Consider the following 15888-nt stretch of genomic DNA (forward strand, 5'->3'; position numbering starts at 1 on the left):
ACCGGTAGTTTAAAGTTAGCATTGAAAAAAACAGTGCTTTTCTTTCAAAACAAGGACATTCTAAGTGACCCCAAACGTCTGAACGGTCGTGTGTATATAAAGATCAGAATACTTCTGAAGGTGCATAATGCCTTTTAGATTGTTCCTGTTCAGTTTATGGTTTAACTAATCCAGACCAGAGTAACATTCACAGCTAATGATTGAGCTGTTTGAAAGGAACTCAGCCACACAAATGTCCGAGGACATGCCGCTGCCTTTTTACCGATCACAACTAATTCTCTGTTCGATATTCAACTAAAAGTTCCACCAAGATCAATTCCCACTCCCAAGCAGCAGGCGGCGCCTCGCATGGAATGAATGTATAGGTGCTATATGAATACCGTAGTTCATTTACCAGTATGAACGAATGCGATTAGTGTCGTATTTGTAAAATATACTAACAAAAACATTTGAGTTAAAACGAAACAAACGTTGAAGCGCAGTGCCTGTGTTTGTCGCTTTAAACCTGTTCTGTTGGATTTGGTTTGGGCCCGTCAGCTGGAGGAGCAGCTCAGTCGTATTCAGAGAGAGAAGAACGATCTGCAGTCGAGGCTGGAGGAGGACCAGGAGGACCTCAACGAGCTGATGAAGAAGCACAAGGCTGCCGTGGCCCAGGTCTGTCAGGAGTGTCATTACGCAGCTGTCGCCTTGAAACTTTATCAATCATTGGGTTTTACATGAAGCTACGGGAATAATTCACTTATGAGACGTTTTCAAAAGGCTGGTCACACCCTTCATTTTCCTGTATCACCATGGTTACCAATCAACGTTAGGGATTGGATCTGAACATCCCTAATCAACGACTACCGGTAACTTCATTTGAACATTCCCAGGTTACAGTTCATGATTGCTTTGACACATTTGGCTGAGTCCGCCATCATATCACAGATGGATGAGAGTGACTGTCAAGTATCAATAGCAAAAATATACCCAATAAATCTTATTAAATGTTAAAATCCATGGATCAATCTTACTTTGAAAATGAATCCATTCCTTCCGACTTTGTCATTTTGGAGACGCTGTAGTGTTTGGCACCCCCCAACCTTGGGTCTTGATGGGGCCCCCCCCACCCTTGGGTCTTGGTGGCGCCCCTCCACCCTTGGGTCTTGATGGCGCCCCCCCACCCTTGGGTCTCGATGGCGCCCCTCCACCCTTGGGTCTCGATGGCGCCCCTCCACCCTTGGGTCTCGATGGCACCCCCCACCCTCGGGCCTTGATGCCGCTGTGTATCCAGCTGGGCAGCGTGTGGAAATGATGCAGCAAAAGCCTCCATCCTTCCTTCCGTTCCTTCATAAATTAAAGGATGGATGTTCTTCCACCAGCTCCAAACGAATCCATCTAATGTCCCAGTGGGACGCCTGTCTCAGACTTTCATTGTTTGTTGGATGTTTTCCCCAGGCGGAAAATGTAAGGTGCATTTACCTGTCTCGGTAATGTCACCTTGATCAGCCTGATTTTCTCCATCTTACTCTTTGGTTCTCAGAGTTGGCTTGATAGCATCGAGTAGAATCATGCTGCTGACTGATGTCTGTCTTTTGTCTCTGCTGTCAGTCTGCCCAGAACCTGGCTCAGATCAGTGACCTCCAAGCGCAGCTGGAAGAAGCCCTCAAGGAGAAGCAGGACGTTCAGGAGAAGGTAGATCCTCCTTGTCTTCTCTCAACGTATCACAGATGTCGCAGGGAGAGACCCAAAGAGGAGACTGAGAACCGGAATCAACGCTTTACAGAATGATTATTAAATGATCTTCAAGTTCCTGGAAAGCAGAATTTGTTAAATAGTGTGTTAAAATGTGATTAGTTCACTGTGCACAAAAGCCTGTTGAAGCCTGTTGTTTTTACCTGTAAGCTATGACTTCTTCTTTGGATCACACTTAAAAGTCCCATATTCTACCCTTTCTCCACAAGTTAACGCAGTTCCCAGACACTTGTATGAAATTTCCGTGAGCAATAAGAGGACTCGTAGCACCAGCATCTGGAAGCTCTCAGTTTTATGCTCGCATCTCAATGCAAAATATTGCTTGCAAGTGGGCTCATATCTCGGAACGCTGAATGTCAAAGCGTTCGTATGTCGAGGTTTTACTGTACTTCCTTTTTTTGCTGATAGCACTTGCATGGTGGGAATAACCGTTTCAGATTATTTCTCTTTTTAGTCCTTGTATGGGCCTGTCTATTGGCATCTCTTTCCCACATTTCTCTTTCCAAGGTAATTTTATTCCAGCTAATATCTGGCATACGTATTGTGGCATAAAAATGTTTGTGTGTCTTAGATGCAAGCCTTCCAGAGCCAGTTGGAATTCCAGGAGCAGTCCATGGTCGAAAAATCACTTGTTAGCAGGCAGGAGGCCAAGATCCGTGAGTTCGAGTCGAAGATGGAGTTTGAGAAGACCCAAGTCAAACGTCTGGAGGTGAGAGCTGAAGACTGAAGCGCTGCTGCTGGTGGTGGGAGGCCTGTTAGTGGCATCGGTTTGACAGCAGGGCTACGGGACGACTGTACTATGCATGTCTGACTGACCACTTGTTTTCAATGCTAACTTTAAACTACTCAGAAATACATGCTCTACATTGCTAACGTAGTAAACGACTATTCCAGCTGCAGATGTTTGGTTCTTGGTGCAGCAGCCCAGTCGGTGTCTAGAGGTCCATCTCCAGCAGCATCACTGCAGGGTTCTGATGGTACCGCGTGTTTGCTCGTTGCGTCAGAAGGATAATGATGAGTAGAAAACCTCATGTTAGCACAGCTGAACACAGCTTAGCTGCTGAGAGAAGGGATGGAAAATACCTGGGTGACCCCAAACGTCTGAGCCCGAACTCAAGGAGCTGCCTACGACTCATCTTTTCAAACAGATATATATTTCCAGATAATGATTTGTATTATACGGATCCCTACAAAGTCAAGCGAGTATGAAGCAGATCCATATTAGAATTCTGATCAGAGAAATTCTTTACAGCCTTGTCAGATGTATTTGCTGTGTAACTGTCCGAGATACAATCGTATAGTCGCCGTCCTGTGCGCCACTTGCAGAGCCTCGTAGCTCGTCTTAAGGAGTCCCTGGAGAAGCTGACGGAGGAACGCGACCAGCGTAGCAGCAGTGAGAATCGAGAGAAGGAGCAGAACAAGCGTCTGCAGCGACAGATCCGTGACCACAAAGAGGAGATGGGTGAACTGGCGAAAAAGGAATCCGAGGCAAATCGCAAGAAACACGAGCTGGTGAGGATGTGCGGTGTCGACACTAAATACGCAGTACTCAGACTAAGCAGTACTCTCAGACTAAGCAGTACTCTCGGACTAAGCAGTACTCTCGGACTAAGCAGTACTCTCGGACTAAGCAGTACTGCAGACACTGCATCGTCCTCCTTTTGGTCCCGATGAGCTGACGTGTTTCTCCTCGACAGGAAATGGACATTGAGAGCTTAGAAGCTGCTAATCAGAGCCTTCAGGCAGACCTCAAGCTGGCCTTCAAGAGGATCGGTGACCTCCAGGCAGCAATTGAGGATGAGATGGAGAGCGATGACAATGAAGACCTCATCAACAGGTACGTGAGATGAACTTCCAGCTTTGGATTGTCTCAAAGTCCTTAATAGTGAGACCTGAGTATGTGTATTTAGGTTAACAGGCGTCAACATGAGAACAAGATGAAGCCATTTTACTGACGCTGACGATTATGAGAGTCTGTGCTCTTCAGAGAAAAGCCCACCGAGGACGATATTATAGTTCAGGATATTGCATTAGCTAGTATCCAAAGTGTGGATCCTGGAATGCAGTGCATGTTGTGTCGGCCACGTTCAGGTCCAGCCGATCGAGGATCGACTTCATCCCAGTGTCCAAGATTTTAACGTTAGTTTACTCGGTTTGCTTGAAAATAAACTATAAAATATTTTCAGCGTTTTTGTAACTCGTAATTTGATAAAAGTGTTGCTCCTGTAGAATGATGCAGATCTTCATCGAGCAGGCCCTCGGCCCTCAGCCCTCGGCCCATTACAACCCAGCCGCAAAGGCTGGGGTGTAATATATACGAGCTGTATGCCTTTAGTCAGGTACTGGGGTCTTACGTTCACACTGAGCTTGGCTGGGCCTGTAAAAACCATGATGCTGTTCCAAACGGCTGGCGAGGACACAGAATGCTGCTGTGATGAAAGGATCCAGCTTCTCATTCAAAGAGCTTTAAAGTGTTTCTGAGCATCAGACAACTGGTCAGACATTGAGAGGTCAGTTCTGCTAAGCTACGTAGCACCCTGATGCCATTTGTGTACGTTGTAATTGTGCTTATGCTTCTAAAAACATGATGCATGTGATTCAAACAACTTTCCCAGAAGTACTTTGTGTTATCACAGCATTCTATGAGACCCATTCACATGTCATGTTTTAATTTGATTCTCATTTCCTGTTTTTCTTTTGTTGTTATTATTGTCTGTTGCTCCGCCCCGACATCATAGTTTGCAAGATATGGTGACAAAGTATCAGAAAAGACAGAACAGAACGTGAGCAATGGGTTTTTTTCCTCGCCACTGGAAATGATGCAACATTCCACAGTCTACACGTTGTGTTAAGATAACAGAACAAATAGCCAGAACGGTTCTCTGGGTTCAGTTTGGTCCAGTTCATCCTCTCTGACTGTCACAGTGGAGAGAAAAAGGGAATACATTCTAAAGAGGAACTTAAAAAGCAGCCTTTTTCTGCCTCCTTCCTGAATCCGTACATTTTAAGACATGTCTTGCCGTCAGGTCTTCAGACTCAGAGACGTGTGCAGAAATACCGTGAATGTAATGGAGGTCTTCCTCTGAAGTGTGAAGGCTGAGGGATCGTGCATCATTTTACAGTGCTGGGATCCCTTTGTAACACCACTTTACTGTTCATTGCACGCCCTCACATGTTGAGATGCCACTGACGGTCTCCTCCTCAGCATGCCGCATGACCCCCTCCTCAGTGTGGCTCGGAGCTGAGAGGAACAAGTGTCATCCCCCTCGAGGCCATCCTCTTCCTCTCCTCTAATGCCGCGTTGGCCAGCTTGCCTTGGTCTGAGCGCCTCATGTTGAGCCGTGCTGGGTTTTGTGTGAACAACAAGCCACCCTCCTGTCCCCTGACCCTCTTAGTACAGTAATAACCGGACATAGCAGCGTCCCGGGATACGAGCACGCTTCCAGCTGCTGCCTCTTTAGGCTGGATTTGAACCTACAGATAGCAGTGGTACTTTTTTATGTGACGGTGTGGATGTTTCTTGGAATGGATGCATCTGCCAAGATGCGATAATGCCTCCGGGACTCCACTGGGTCAGTAGTTTCATAAATCTAAGGGATAAACAGTGACATCTGTGAGATCGAGGGACACAGAGGAGCTCAGCAGAGTGGAGCGGGGCCATCCACAGGAGCTCATGATGAATGTACGGAGTGTAACGTGAGGCACAGAGATTTACAACAAAGTGCCTCAGACCATTAATGTCTCCCGAGTGCTGTGTTTGTTTGCCCCCCCCCCCCAACCCTTTGGTAATGCTTCACTAATTAAATGTTGGTCAACAACATAGATTGTGGTTGACACCATTTGTGAATTGCTCAGATAAATGTTGCAACGCTGTGCTGTGTGCACAGACCTTAGAACACTCCCTCTGTGCTGTAGGTGTGTCACTAAATGATTCATGCAATAGAATGTTTACATTAACTCAGTAAAACTACAGCATCTTCCCCCTTTGTGTCGACAGTGTAGAAGCCATGTGGCTGCTTGGTCGTCACAGCAGATTGTCTAATGATGAAAACATGTTCTACCAAGCTAATTATAGCTTTAGAGTCAGCCATCCCTGTCCTTTCTTCCGTCCTCCCTCCTCTTTGTGAACGCTCTCCCAGTATTTCTATACAAGGTTATTGTATTCCGTTAGCACTAGATTATACTACATCATACATTTTGATTTTACTGGGCAAGTTTTCATTTAATAATGTATTGGTTTTATTTACCGCTTTTTAAGGCACCCAAAGACACTTTACATGGTGCATTATTCATTCACTCCATACTTTGTGCTGGTGAAGCTACTGTTGTAGCCACACTGCCCTGGGGTAGATACAGCTGCCCTGGGGCAGACTGACAGAAGTGAGGCTGCCAATTTGCACCATCGGCCCTCCTGACGACCACCAACATTCACATAGGCAAAGTGGGAGAAGTGTCTTGCCCAAGGACACAACAACAGTGTGTACATGTGCCAGGAATCGAACCGTCAACCTCTTGATCATAGGCCGGTCCGCTCAGCCACCTGCGCCACCATGGCCGGTATTTAATATCTCCCTTCCAATCCAAGGAGCTCGTGTAGCTTGCTCCAAATGATTGCAATTATCGGTGATGCTGGGCGTTTCTGGTTTTCTTTCTGACGCCGTTGGTGCTGGTGTCTCGAACCAGATGCAGAGCATTGACTGAGAGCAGGCCTGACAATGAAAATTACTACATGAGAGCCAAAGAAAATTCTTGTTATGTTTGTACATATTCTGGGCTCTTGCATCTTTACTGTTGTTGATCACTTGTTGATGAAAACACAATGAAAGTGAACATTCTCACATGAAATCTAGTGAAGGCTGATCTTATCTTCTGGTATATGCAGGCAGAGGCTAGAACCTGTATTGCTAATATTAATTTATTTAATCTCAACAGGACATTCAATCTGTGAAATCTTGTGTTACAGCAGGGGTCCCCCAACTTTGTCCAATCAAAGAACGCCCCTTTCAACCACGCGATGCCGCTCAGATAGTTTGCCTCACGTTAGGAACCACAGTGTGAAAGCAGACCTTTCAACAGATTCTAAATGCAACAGTCCACTTGGTCCGCCGTGGAAACTACTTTTCATGGGCTTTTTTATGTGAAGAACCCGGAAAGGGTTCTTTGCTTCTGTGTAGCTTTCTGGAAAACAATATTTTTTTTTACGTTTAGGCACCCTTGCGATTGTCACACTTTTTCTGTTACAAACCGGCCCCCCATCAGAGAAGGGAAAAGTTATGCGTCCCTTAAAGGAAAAAGTTTGTTCCAGGATTACAGTGATGGCTCTAACTAAGAAAAAGAAAAGCCAGCTTGCCATCGACAGAAAAAGGAGCTGCCCATAATTTACACTTGATCGATGGTTTTAGTTTGTGTCATGGTGCCAGTGAAGCTCTGAAGGAGTAACAACAGGAAATCATTTGCAATGTTTCTGTCTCTGAAATCCCTCCCAGGAATGATTTGGTGCTTCCAGGGGCTCTTTAGGTCGACTGCACGTGCTGCCATCCAGAATAAATGCTGCAATGCTTGCAGGCCTGTTGCTCTTTCTGTGCTTCCTCAGAGGATTGACGACATGTCCCTGCCTGCTCTGAGAACAGTTTGCACTAACACTCTGCTTCTTTTCTCTATTCTGAATGGATGGCTGCATCAGACTACTTCTTACATGGCATAACCTCTTCTTTGCTTCCTCTGGCTCATTTTCCTCATCGGATTCCTCACCAGTCAAGGGGATTCAGACATGGACTCTGAGGTGGAAGATCGTGTGGATGGGGTGAAGTCCTGGTTGTCCAAAAGCAAAGGTTCAGGAAAGACCCTCTCTGATGAAGGCAGTCTTAAGAGCTCCAGGTCAGTAGAAATGCTGCAGCTGTTGCTGAAGCAGTCTAACCAAACATTTGACTGCTACGTGATCTAACTATGTAAAGTAGAGCAGGAGACTTTGCTGATACTGATAACCAGCTGCACGGTAGATTTGTCAACATGACTCATGACCAGCTGCTATCGTTCACACAAGCCGCTCGCTGAGATGAATGACCGTCTGACGGCTTTGATTACCCAAGATCTGTCCCCTCCCCAGAAGATTTAGCTTAACGTGTGTCCCCATAGTTGTCCGCTGGCCAGTTCACTCGGATACACAATTCTTCCCACTGCAGCAGTAGTTTTTGGCATATCAGCAAATACATTGGCATTATTTTCACATTCCGGGAAACGTGTGAGGGGAATATTAGTGCAGGTGTATTGACTCTAACCTTTGATACCGAGAGCATTGTCCTCTTTAGATATTTACTGAATCTAGTGCCGTGGTCATGCAGACCCGATGTACGAGGCACAGCACGTCTGTCCCATGAAACCATGTTTCCAGTTAACACAACTGGTATAAATCATGCACAAACCTGAAATGGAGCCGAATGACAACAGACCAGTTGTCTTATTTGCTGCCTTTGTCTTTACATTACTCGGGCCTTCTATCGAGCTATATTACTCTATCTTTATGGGCAATGGAATAAAGCTAGTGTCTGGCTTAACAATTCAATTCAATGTTATTTCTATAGCACCAGATCACAACAGAAAGTCATCTCAAGGCACTTTACAGGATTAGCTGGGAAAGACAGAACCCAACTTGAGCCACAAGAGGAAGAACTTTGGAAACGGAAGCAGAGAAAAACTTTCCTTTAACAGGCAGAAACCTTGGACAGAACCTAAAACTTGTGGTGGACGGCAATCTGTCTGGACAGGCTGGGTTGAGAAGGAGCGAGAGTGACGCAACGATAGAAAGACAGAGACAAGGACAGGTAGGAGGAGAGTCAAAAACAAGGAGATGGATAGAGAGTGATTAGAGAGACAGAGAGCAGGTACAGACAAAAACATAACATAACATAGAGGAATAAGATACTAACTAAAGAGCTGCTATATAAGCCTATAAATGCTAATGCTAGTGATATGGGCCACATGTCCAGGTTCTGCAGCACCACGGACAGAAGGACCTGCAGACAGAGACAGAAAGAGGGACAAACAGAGGGAGAGAGAGCACAAGACTACGGGGAAGAGAGAGGGATTACTGACAGAGATAGAGAGGGAGGAGCTCAGTGTGTCAGGAGGTTACGCCACCAGTGCTGGCCTGTGACAGCATATTGATTATTGTATTGATTAACTATAAGCTTTGTTAAAAAGGAAAGTCTTTAGTCTACTCTTGAACATAGAGATGGTGTCTGTCTCATGAACCGAAACAGGGAGCTGATTCCACAATAAAGGAGCTCGATAACTGAAAGCTCCGCCCCCCCGTCTGCTTTTGGATATTTTTGGAACCAAGAGCAGGCCAGCATTTTGGGACCGCAGGGTTCTAGTGGGGAAATATGGGATAATCATCTCTGTAAGGTAAGGAGGGGGCTTGCTGTTGAGAGCTTTAAAAATGAGTAGAAAGATCTTATATTCAATTGGTGCTCTAACAGGAAGCCAATGCAGAGACGCCAGAACAGTGTTCTGGCGTCTGGTTCCCATCAAAACACGAGCTGATGCATTCTGGATTATCTGAAGATCTTTAATAGAGCTTTTGGGGCAGCCAGACAGTAAGGAATTGCAGTAATCCAGTCTGGAAGTCACAAAAGCATGGACAACGTTTTCTGCATCTCAAATGCAGGGAAAATGATTAAACTCGAGTTTTTTCATTCATTGCTTAATTTCTGCTATTCTGTTTCCCTTCAGATTCACTTTTTAAATTCCTTTAGTTTGATATAATATTTACTACTTCACCTTCACTCAATCCAAAATCTCACCTCTGATGTTTCTCTGCCACTGTCTTCATTCCTTTTTCTTTTCTGCTGTTGTCTCTCTCTAGATTTGCTTTAAATGTAGATGAAAAAGAAAGTAAGGAATGGAAAGAGGTAAATAAAGAGGCAGAGTCGAGCAGGCCAGTGTCAGTGATGAGTTCCCTCAGCTACAGAAAACGATCTAACCTTGACTCCGTCTGTGGCAAAGAAGATACCCTCTTTACCGCCCTCAAGGAGAATGCTAACTCGGAAGAAGCTCGATCCCTTCATAAGGCTAAACCGAAGACCTCGGATGTTAAGGATGACACCTACTCCGTGATCTCCAGGACCCAGTCCCACATGGGGAATGACAGAGAATCAGTCATGTCCATGGCCTACTCTGAGGCCAACAGCCGAGCCAGGACAGGCATGGACAGACGCTGGGGTGGCATCGAGAACGAGTCGGTGATTTCATTTGGCGCACCAAGTTGGGCTTCCAGACGTGGGTCAAGTCCTGAGAATGATCCCAAGTCTACCATTAGTTCAGGTCTTCGTATCTCACGCTTGAATGAGGGCAGAGGTGGCCGCTCACAGTATAGCAGCAGTCCAAGTAGCCCTTGCTTTAGCCGACGGTCTGGGGGACGCAGTCCTGGAGGCGTCAGCCAAGCTGATTCCCATATGTCACTGGCACGCAGCTGCAGACTGAGTGAGTTTAACCTTGATCTTGATGACAGGCGAAGTGTGGCCTTCGCGGAGAGGTCAGGGTTCAGTCCTCACTCAGCCTCTGGACGCAGTGTGTCCATGCCACCACCACAAGCCAGGTCATCAGCTAGTGACAATGACCCTATTAGTCATTTGGATATTAAACCCGTCAGTCATCGCAACTACCTCGACCCTGACCTAGAGGAAGCCATCAATGAGGTGCTGAGCTTCAAGCCCATCAAATTCAAGCGCAGGAGCTTGGAAGACTCTGATGGTGAAGGAGAAAATGAAGAAGACCACAGTAAACATGTCAGTAACCTAGATGGTACTTGCCCTCCCAGCAGCCTTAGACGCTCTGCATCTTCTTTCGACTGCCTGAGACCAACCCGCAGTGGCAGCAGCTGCAGCAGTCGCCATCGCAGCAAAAGCAAGAAGAAGATTAAAGCCGCAAGCGGCGTTGTAGGCCCTCGCCGGCCGACAGGCCGTTGAGCTGACCCGCCGACGCACGCCGCTTTTGTCCTGAGTGCTTCGCAAGTGTTTAGATTTTAGCTGCATTAGTAGCTCACAGTTTAGTCAAATCGTTATTTGGATTATATGGCCATCTGCCGTCAGGAGTTTTTAAGTTTCAATCCAATATGGCCGCCTTCCTGTGTGTCTGGGGGCGTGGCCACAATACATTTTTTTTTTGCCCTGACATGACGCATGTCTGTACCGAATTTCGTGGCTGTCCGACAAAGTTGGCGTCGGACCCCTCCCCATAGGAGGGGTTGCCATCGCCACGGCAACACCGTAAAAACAACAACATGGTTACGATTGTGTTTTTTGATCGGGACCACATGAGGGACTTTTCTGGTAAGTTTCAATCATTTCTGGCAAAGTATTTTTTTAATTTCCATTCAATTTTTGTTATCGTTCTCTAGGGGGCGCTGTAAGGCTGATTGTCAAAGTTTCCCTTTTAAAGTGTCCAGGTAGGAAGGGTCAATCAGTGTTTAAAATTTGGTTTGGATTGGATTGTGTGTGTGTGCAAACGCTGACTCAGCAGTTTTTAAAATTATATCCAATATGGCCGCCTTCCTGTGTGTCTGGGGGCGTGGCCATAATACTTTTTTTTTTTTGCCCTGACTTGACGCATGTGTGTACCGAATTTCGTGGCTGTCCGACAAAGTTGGCGTCGGACCCCCCATAGGCACAATGCATTGTGATTTTTGTAGGTGGCGCTAGCGCGCCACTTTTTCATGCCCAATTTTAAAACACATAAAATAATTAATTTTTCGCCGGTTCTGAGCTTGGTTCAAAGTTTGGTGAGTTTTCGAGCATGTTCAGGGGGTCAAATTGCCATTTAAACAGCAGAACAAAGAAAAAGAAAAAGAAAAAGAAGAATAAAGAATTTTTGCAAAAACAATATAACTTTTTTTCTGAGTGTGCGATTTCTACACAAAATACATTTTCGGAATGGTCTCGACGAGGGCTACGCGTCTGTGGGGGCACACAAACACGAGTTGACGAGCTTCGCTCGTCAACTCGTGTTTGTGTGTGTGTCTGTGTGTCTGAGTGTCTGTGTTGTTTAGTGTCGGGGTGTGTGTGTGTGTGCTGTTGAGTGTCGTGGGTGTGGGCGTGGGTGTGTTGGTCGCCCGATGGTTGACTCGCTGCGCTCGTCAACCATCGGAAGACAGTTACAAACACGAGTTGACTCGCTGCGCTCGTCAACTCGTGTTTGTGGATCTCTGTGTGTGTGCATTTGTGTTGTTTAGTGTCGGGGTGTGTGTGTGTGCTGTTGAGTGTCGGTGTGTGTGTGCGTGAGTGTGTTGGTCGTCCTCAACAGCATGGCAAAGTTGGATGCCGAGGGTTGACGAGCTGCGCTCGTCAACTTGTCTTCTGCGTTGCAAAAGCAATAGCCCCTTACGCCTAGAATAGGCGCTCGGGCCTAATAAAGAATAAAGAATAAAGAATAAAGAAGAATAAAGAATTTTTGCAAAAACAATATAACTTTTTTTCTGAGTGTGCGATTTCTACACAAAATACATTTTCGGAATGGTCTCGACGAGGGCTACGCGTCTGTGGGGGCACACAAACACGAGTTGACGAGCTTCGCTCGTCAACTCGTGTTTGTGTGTGTGTGTGTCTGTCCGTGTGTCTGTGTTGTTTAGTGTCGATGTGTGTGTGTGTGTGCTGTTGAGTGTCGTGGGTGTGGGCGTGGGTGTGTTGGTCGCCCGATGGTTGACTCGCTGCGCTCGTCAACCATCGGAAGACAGTTACAAACACGAGTTGACTCGCTGCGCTCGTCAACTCGTGTTTGTGGATCTCTGTGTGTGTGCATTTGTGTTGTTTAGTGTCGGTGTGTGTGTGTGTGCTGTTGAGTGTCGTGGGTGTGGGCGTGGGTGTGTTGGTCGCCCGATGGTTGACTCGCTGCGCTCGTCAACCATCGGAAGACAGTTACAAACACAGTTGACTCGCTGCGCTCGTCAACTGTGTTTGTCGATGTCTGTGTGTGTGCGTGTGTGTTGTTGAGTGTCGGTGTGTGTGTGTGTGTGCTGTTGAGTGTCGGTGTGTGTGTGCGTGAGTGTGTTGGATGCCGAGGGTTGACGAGCTGCGCTCGTCAACTTTGTCGAGGGTTGACGAGCTGCGCTCGTCAACTTGTCGTCTTCTGCGTTGCAAAAGCAATAGCCCCTTACGCCTAGTATAGGCGCTCGGGCCTAAAAAGGAGTCACAGCTCGGAGTCTGATGGGTCAGGAGATGACCATCGCCGCAGGTGCAGCTCCAAGAGGAGCTTGAAGAAGTCCAAGAAAAAGTCCAAAAAGAGGGTTGAGTCGTCATCATCTTCCTCAAGTTCTTCATCCTCTGATTCTGAATCAGAATCAAGCTCAGAATCGAGTTCTGGCGCCTCCACCACTTCCTTCCGAAGCTCAAGCAGCGTTAAGAGGGCCCCGGCTCAAAATTTGTCCAGTCCTGAAAAAGAAGAAGCCCGACCACAGAGTGAGAACCAGCACATTAGCAAAAAGGACAAGAAGAAGAGGAAGAAGAAGGTGGACAGCCTTATGATGAAGTACCTGTATCGGCCAGACAGTGACTGAGGCAGGTAGTAGGTGGTTGCCAGATATGAACTTAGGCTTGAAGCACGGTTTGGTCTGAAATAATCACTAAATGTTCTGTTACAGATGAGCACATTGCACGATCTCCATGCTGTGAGAAGGATTTGATTATCACAATTTAGAATTGAATTTGCTGCTTATGTCTGTGATGTGGAATTGTTGGCATGCTAACATTTTACTTTTCCTACCTTATTACTTGTTTATTATTACTATTACTATGTATATATTACCTATTACTTTAGAGGGTAATACCCTTTAAACCCTTAAAGCCTGAACCATTATTTCCAAATTTTGGGAAATAAGGTCTTAATGGAACCTTCTGACAAATTTGTCCCCAAACAAATTAACATAAATTAGAGCACATATATACAAACTTATCTAAATTTTGCTAAATCCTGAATTTTTTTCATGGGAAATGCAGATGCATGTGTCGGAGTGTATCCATCAGCTTTTTTGGGGGGGGAATATCACATTTCTGAAGTAGAATGATACACAAAGAAGAGTAAAGAAGGCAAATATTACCCAGTGGTGCTGGTCTAAAGTCCGGCTAGTATTACTCAGTGGTGCTGGTCTAAAGTCCGGCTAGTATTACTCAGTGGTGCTGGTCTAAAGTCCGGCTAGTATTACCCAGTGGTGCTGGTCTAAAGTCCGGCTAGTATTACTCAGTGGTGCTGGTCTAAAGTCCGGCTAGTATTACCCAGTGGTGCTGGTCTAAAGTCCGGCTAGTATTACCCAGTGGTGCTGGTCTAAAGTCCGGCTAGTATTACTCAGTGGTGCTGGTCTAAAGTCCGGCTAGTATTACTCAGTGGTGCTGGTCTAAAGTCCGGCTAGTATTACCCAGTGGTGCTGGTCTAAAGTCCGGCTAGTATTACTCAGTGGTGCTGGTCTAAAGTCCGGCTAGTATTACCCAGTGGTGCTCGTCTAAAGTCCGGCTAGTATTACCCAGTGGTGCTGGTCTAAAGTCCGGCTAGTATTACCCAGTGGTGCTGGTCTAAAGTCCGGCTAGTATTACCCAGTGGTGCTGGTCTAAAGTCCGGCTAGTATTACCCAGTGGTGCTGGTGCTAAAGTCCGGCGGGTCTCCGCCTGACGGAGTTGAGCCGTTCTTCAGCGTGAGGCATTGGGCTTCAAGGGTTTCAGGGTATTGTTACGGTTCTTCAGGATTGATCTTATGTTGTGTGCAGCTTTCAAGGATAAATCAATAGAGACACTTTGGTGGAAGCATGACTGTCGGTTTTTATGTCAAGAGGCATGTGAAGAATATTGGCAATGTAAACTCAGAGCGGTTTGCAGTGAGCTCAACACTGAAGGTGTGATGAAACAATGTCTGATGATAATAATGAGATGCGATCTGAGTGAGAAATTGGCTCATTTTCAGACACAAAAATCTCAACGATGGAGCAGGAAGTCTTCCTCACTAACTGCAACGTGCCCTGAACTACCAGGAAAGGCTGCATGATATAATGCCACAGATTTTTTTGACGTGATTATTACACTTTAACTTGCACTGTTTGGACACAAGCGCTGAGCTATTACGCCTGTTACTGCCTTTTGATAACACCAGCTTCTTGTTCTTTTCTGCTGCAGCCCCCCTGGCCCCCGGAGCTACGGCCTTTCAGATGAAGAGGAGGAAGAGGGGAACGATGGCAGGGCAACCCTTAGCTCTAGCTACTCTTGATACAGATATGCAGCAGTATGATGGGTGAGGGCAGGCCTGATGAAACAGCATCCTTGCTGTCGTCATTCACCATCTCAGATGCATCCTGGTTGTCATGTCACCACTGTCTCGCATGCAAGCTTTACCCACAATAAGGTTAGCGTGATACAAATGCACATTCGAACCCTCACGAGGACATGTCAGACGTTCCTTTGCCAGATCCTCACAGGTGTTTTTGGGAGCCCTTATGGTCTGTTAGACTCTCACTCTGAAGAACTACAAGATTTGATTGTTTTTCTTTCTCTGTCACTCTTCCTCTCTTCGGTATATTAAGTGCACCACAATAATATGTATTTCCACACTAGCAATGTAATGCCAAAACGTTCAAATATCTATGTGCACTGTTTTACTTATTGCCACCCGAGTCCCGCGAATAGTCCCAGCCTTCTAACCTCCTTGGGACAAATGCCGTTTCGTTTCAGTGGACTCGTCCGCTGCTCGCTTCTCTATAGCCGCCGTATTTCATGAAGTGCTGTACTGAACACTGAATACTCTTTCACCGTATTCACATCAGCGGTTTGCCGGGATACTTTAGTTTAGGTTTTTTTTCAGGATTGCTTTACTGGTGAAAGTGAAGCCTTTGAATCCTTTGTTTTTGATGTCTCTTGGGTTTATTTTGTAATGCAGTTGAATTCCTCTGAGTTTTAAGTTTGGTTCTGAGAAATATGGTCTTATTTTAACTTTGGCTTGACTTGACATACTTTCCAGAGCAGTTTTCCTTGTGCTTTTCATTCACATGCTTTCTGTGCCTTTACTTTGATGTGCTTTCCTCTTCCAAAGGGAATTTACTTGACTTTGGTTCTTGATTTGTCACAAAAACCACTAAACCGATGGTATCCTCAACCAGTCTGTTAAAGGTGAAGCTGGTGTTAT

The 15888-nt window shown here is 46.0% G+C and overlaps 1 protein-coding gene across 1 annotated transcript in view; it reads left to right on the top strand.

Annotated features, from left to right (window-relative positions):
- Positions 1 to 13282, top strand: part of myo18ab (myosin XVIIIA b) — a 55302-nt gene extending 42020 nt beyond the window's left edge. The window contains exons 35-43 of the mRNA XM_068745483.1: positions 538 to 654; positions 1591 to 1674; positions 2306 to 2443; positions 3061 to 3246; positions 3432 to 3571; positions 4473 to 4517; positions 7489 to 7611; positions 9599 to 10648; positions 12907 to 13282. Of these exons, the coding sequence (XP_068601584.1) occupies positions 538 to 654; positions 1591 to 1674; positions 2306 to 2443; positions 3061 to 3246; positions 3432 to 3571; positions 4473 to 4517; positions 7489 to 7611; positions 9599 to 10648; positions 12907 to 13282 (2259 nt within the window). The remainder of the gene's footprint in view (positions 1 to 537; positions 655 to 1590; positions 1675 to 2305; positions 2444 to 3060; positions 3247 to 3431; positions 3572 to 4472; positions 4518 to 7488; positions 7612 to 9598; positions 10649 to 12906) is intronic.
- The last annotated feature ends 2606 nt before the right edge of the window (positions 13283 to 15888 follow it).

This window comes from Brachionichthys hirsutus, chromosome 11 (assembly GCF_040956055.1).
Source record: "Brachionichthys hirsutus isolate HB-005 chromosome 11, CSIRO-AGI_Bhir_v1, whole genome shotgun sequence".
Taxonomy (NCBI): domain Eukaryota; kingdom Metazoa; phylum Chordata; class Actinopteri; order Lophiiformes; family Brachionichthyidae; genus Brachionichthys; species Brachionichthys hirsutus.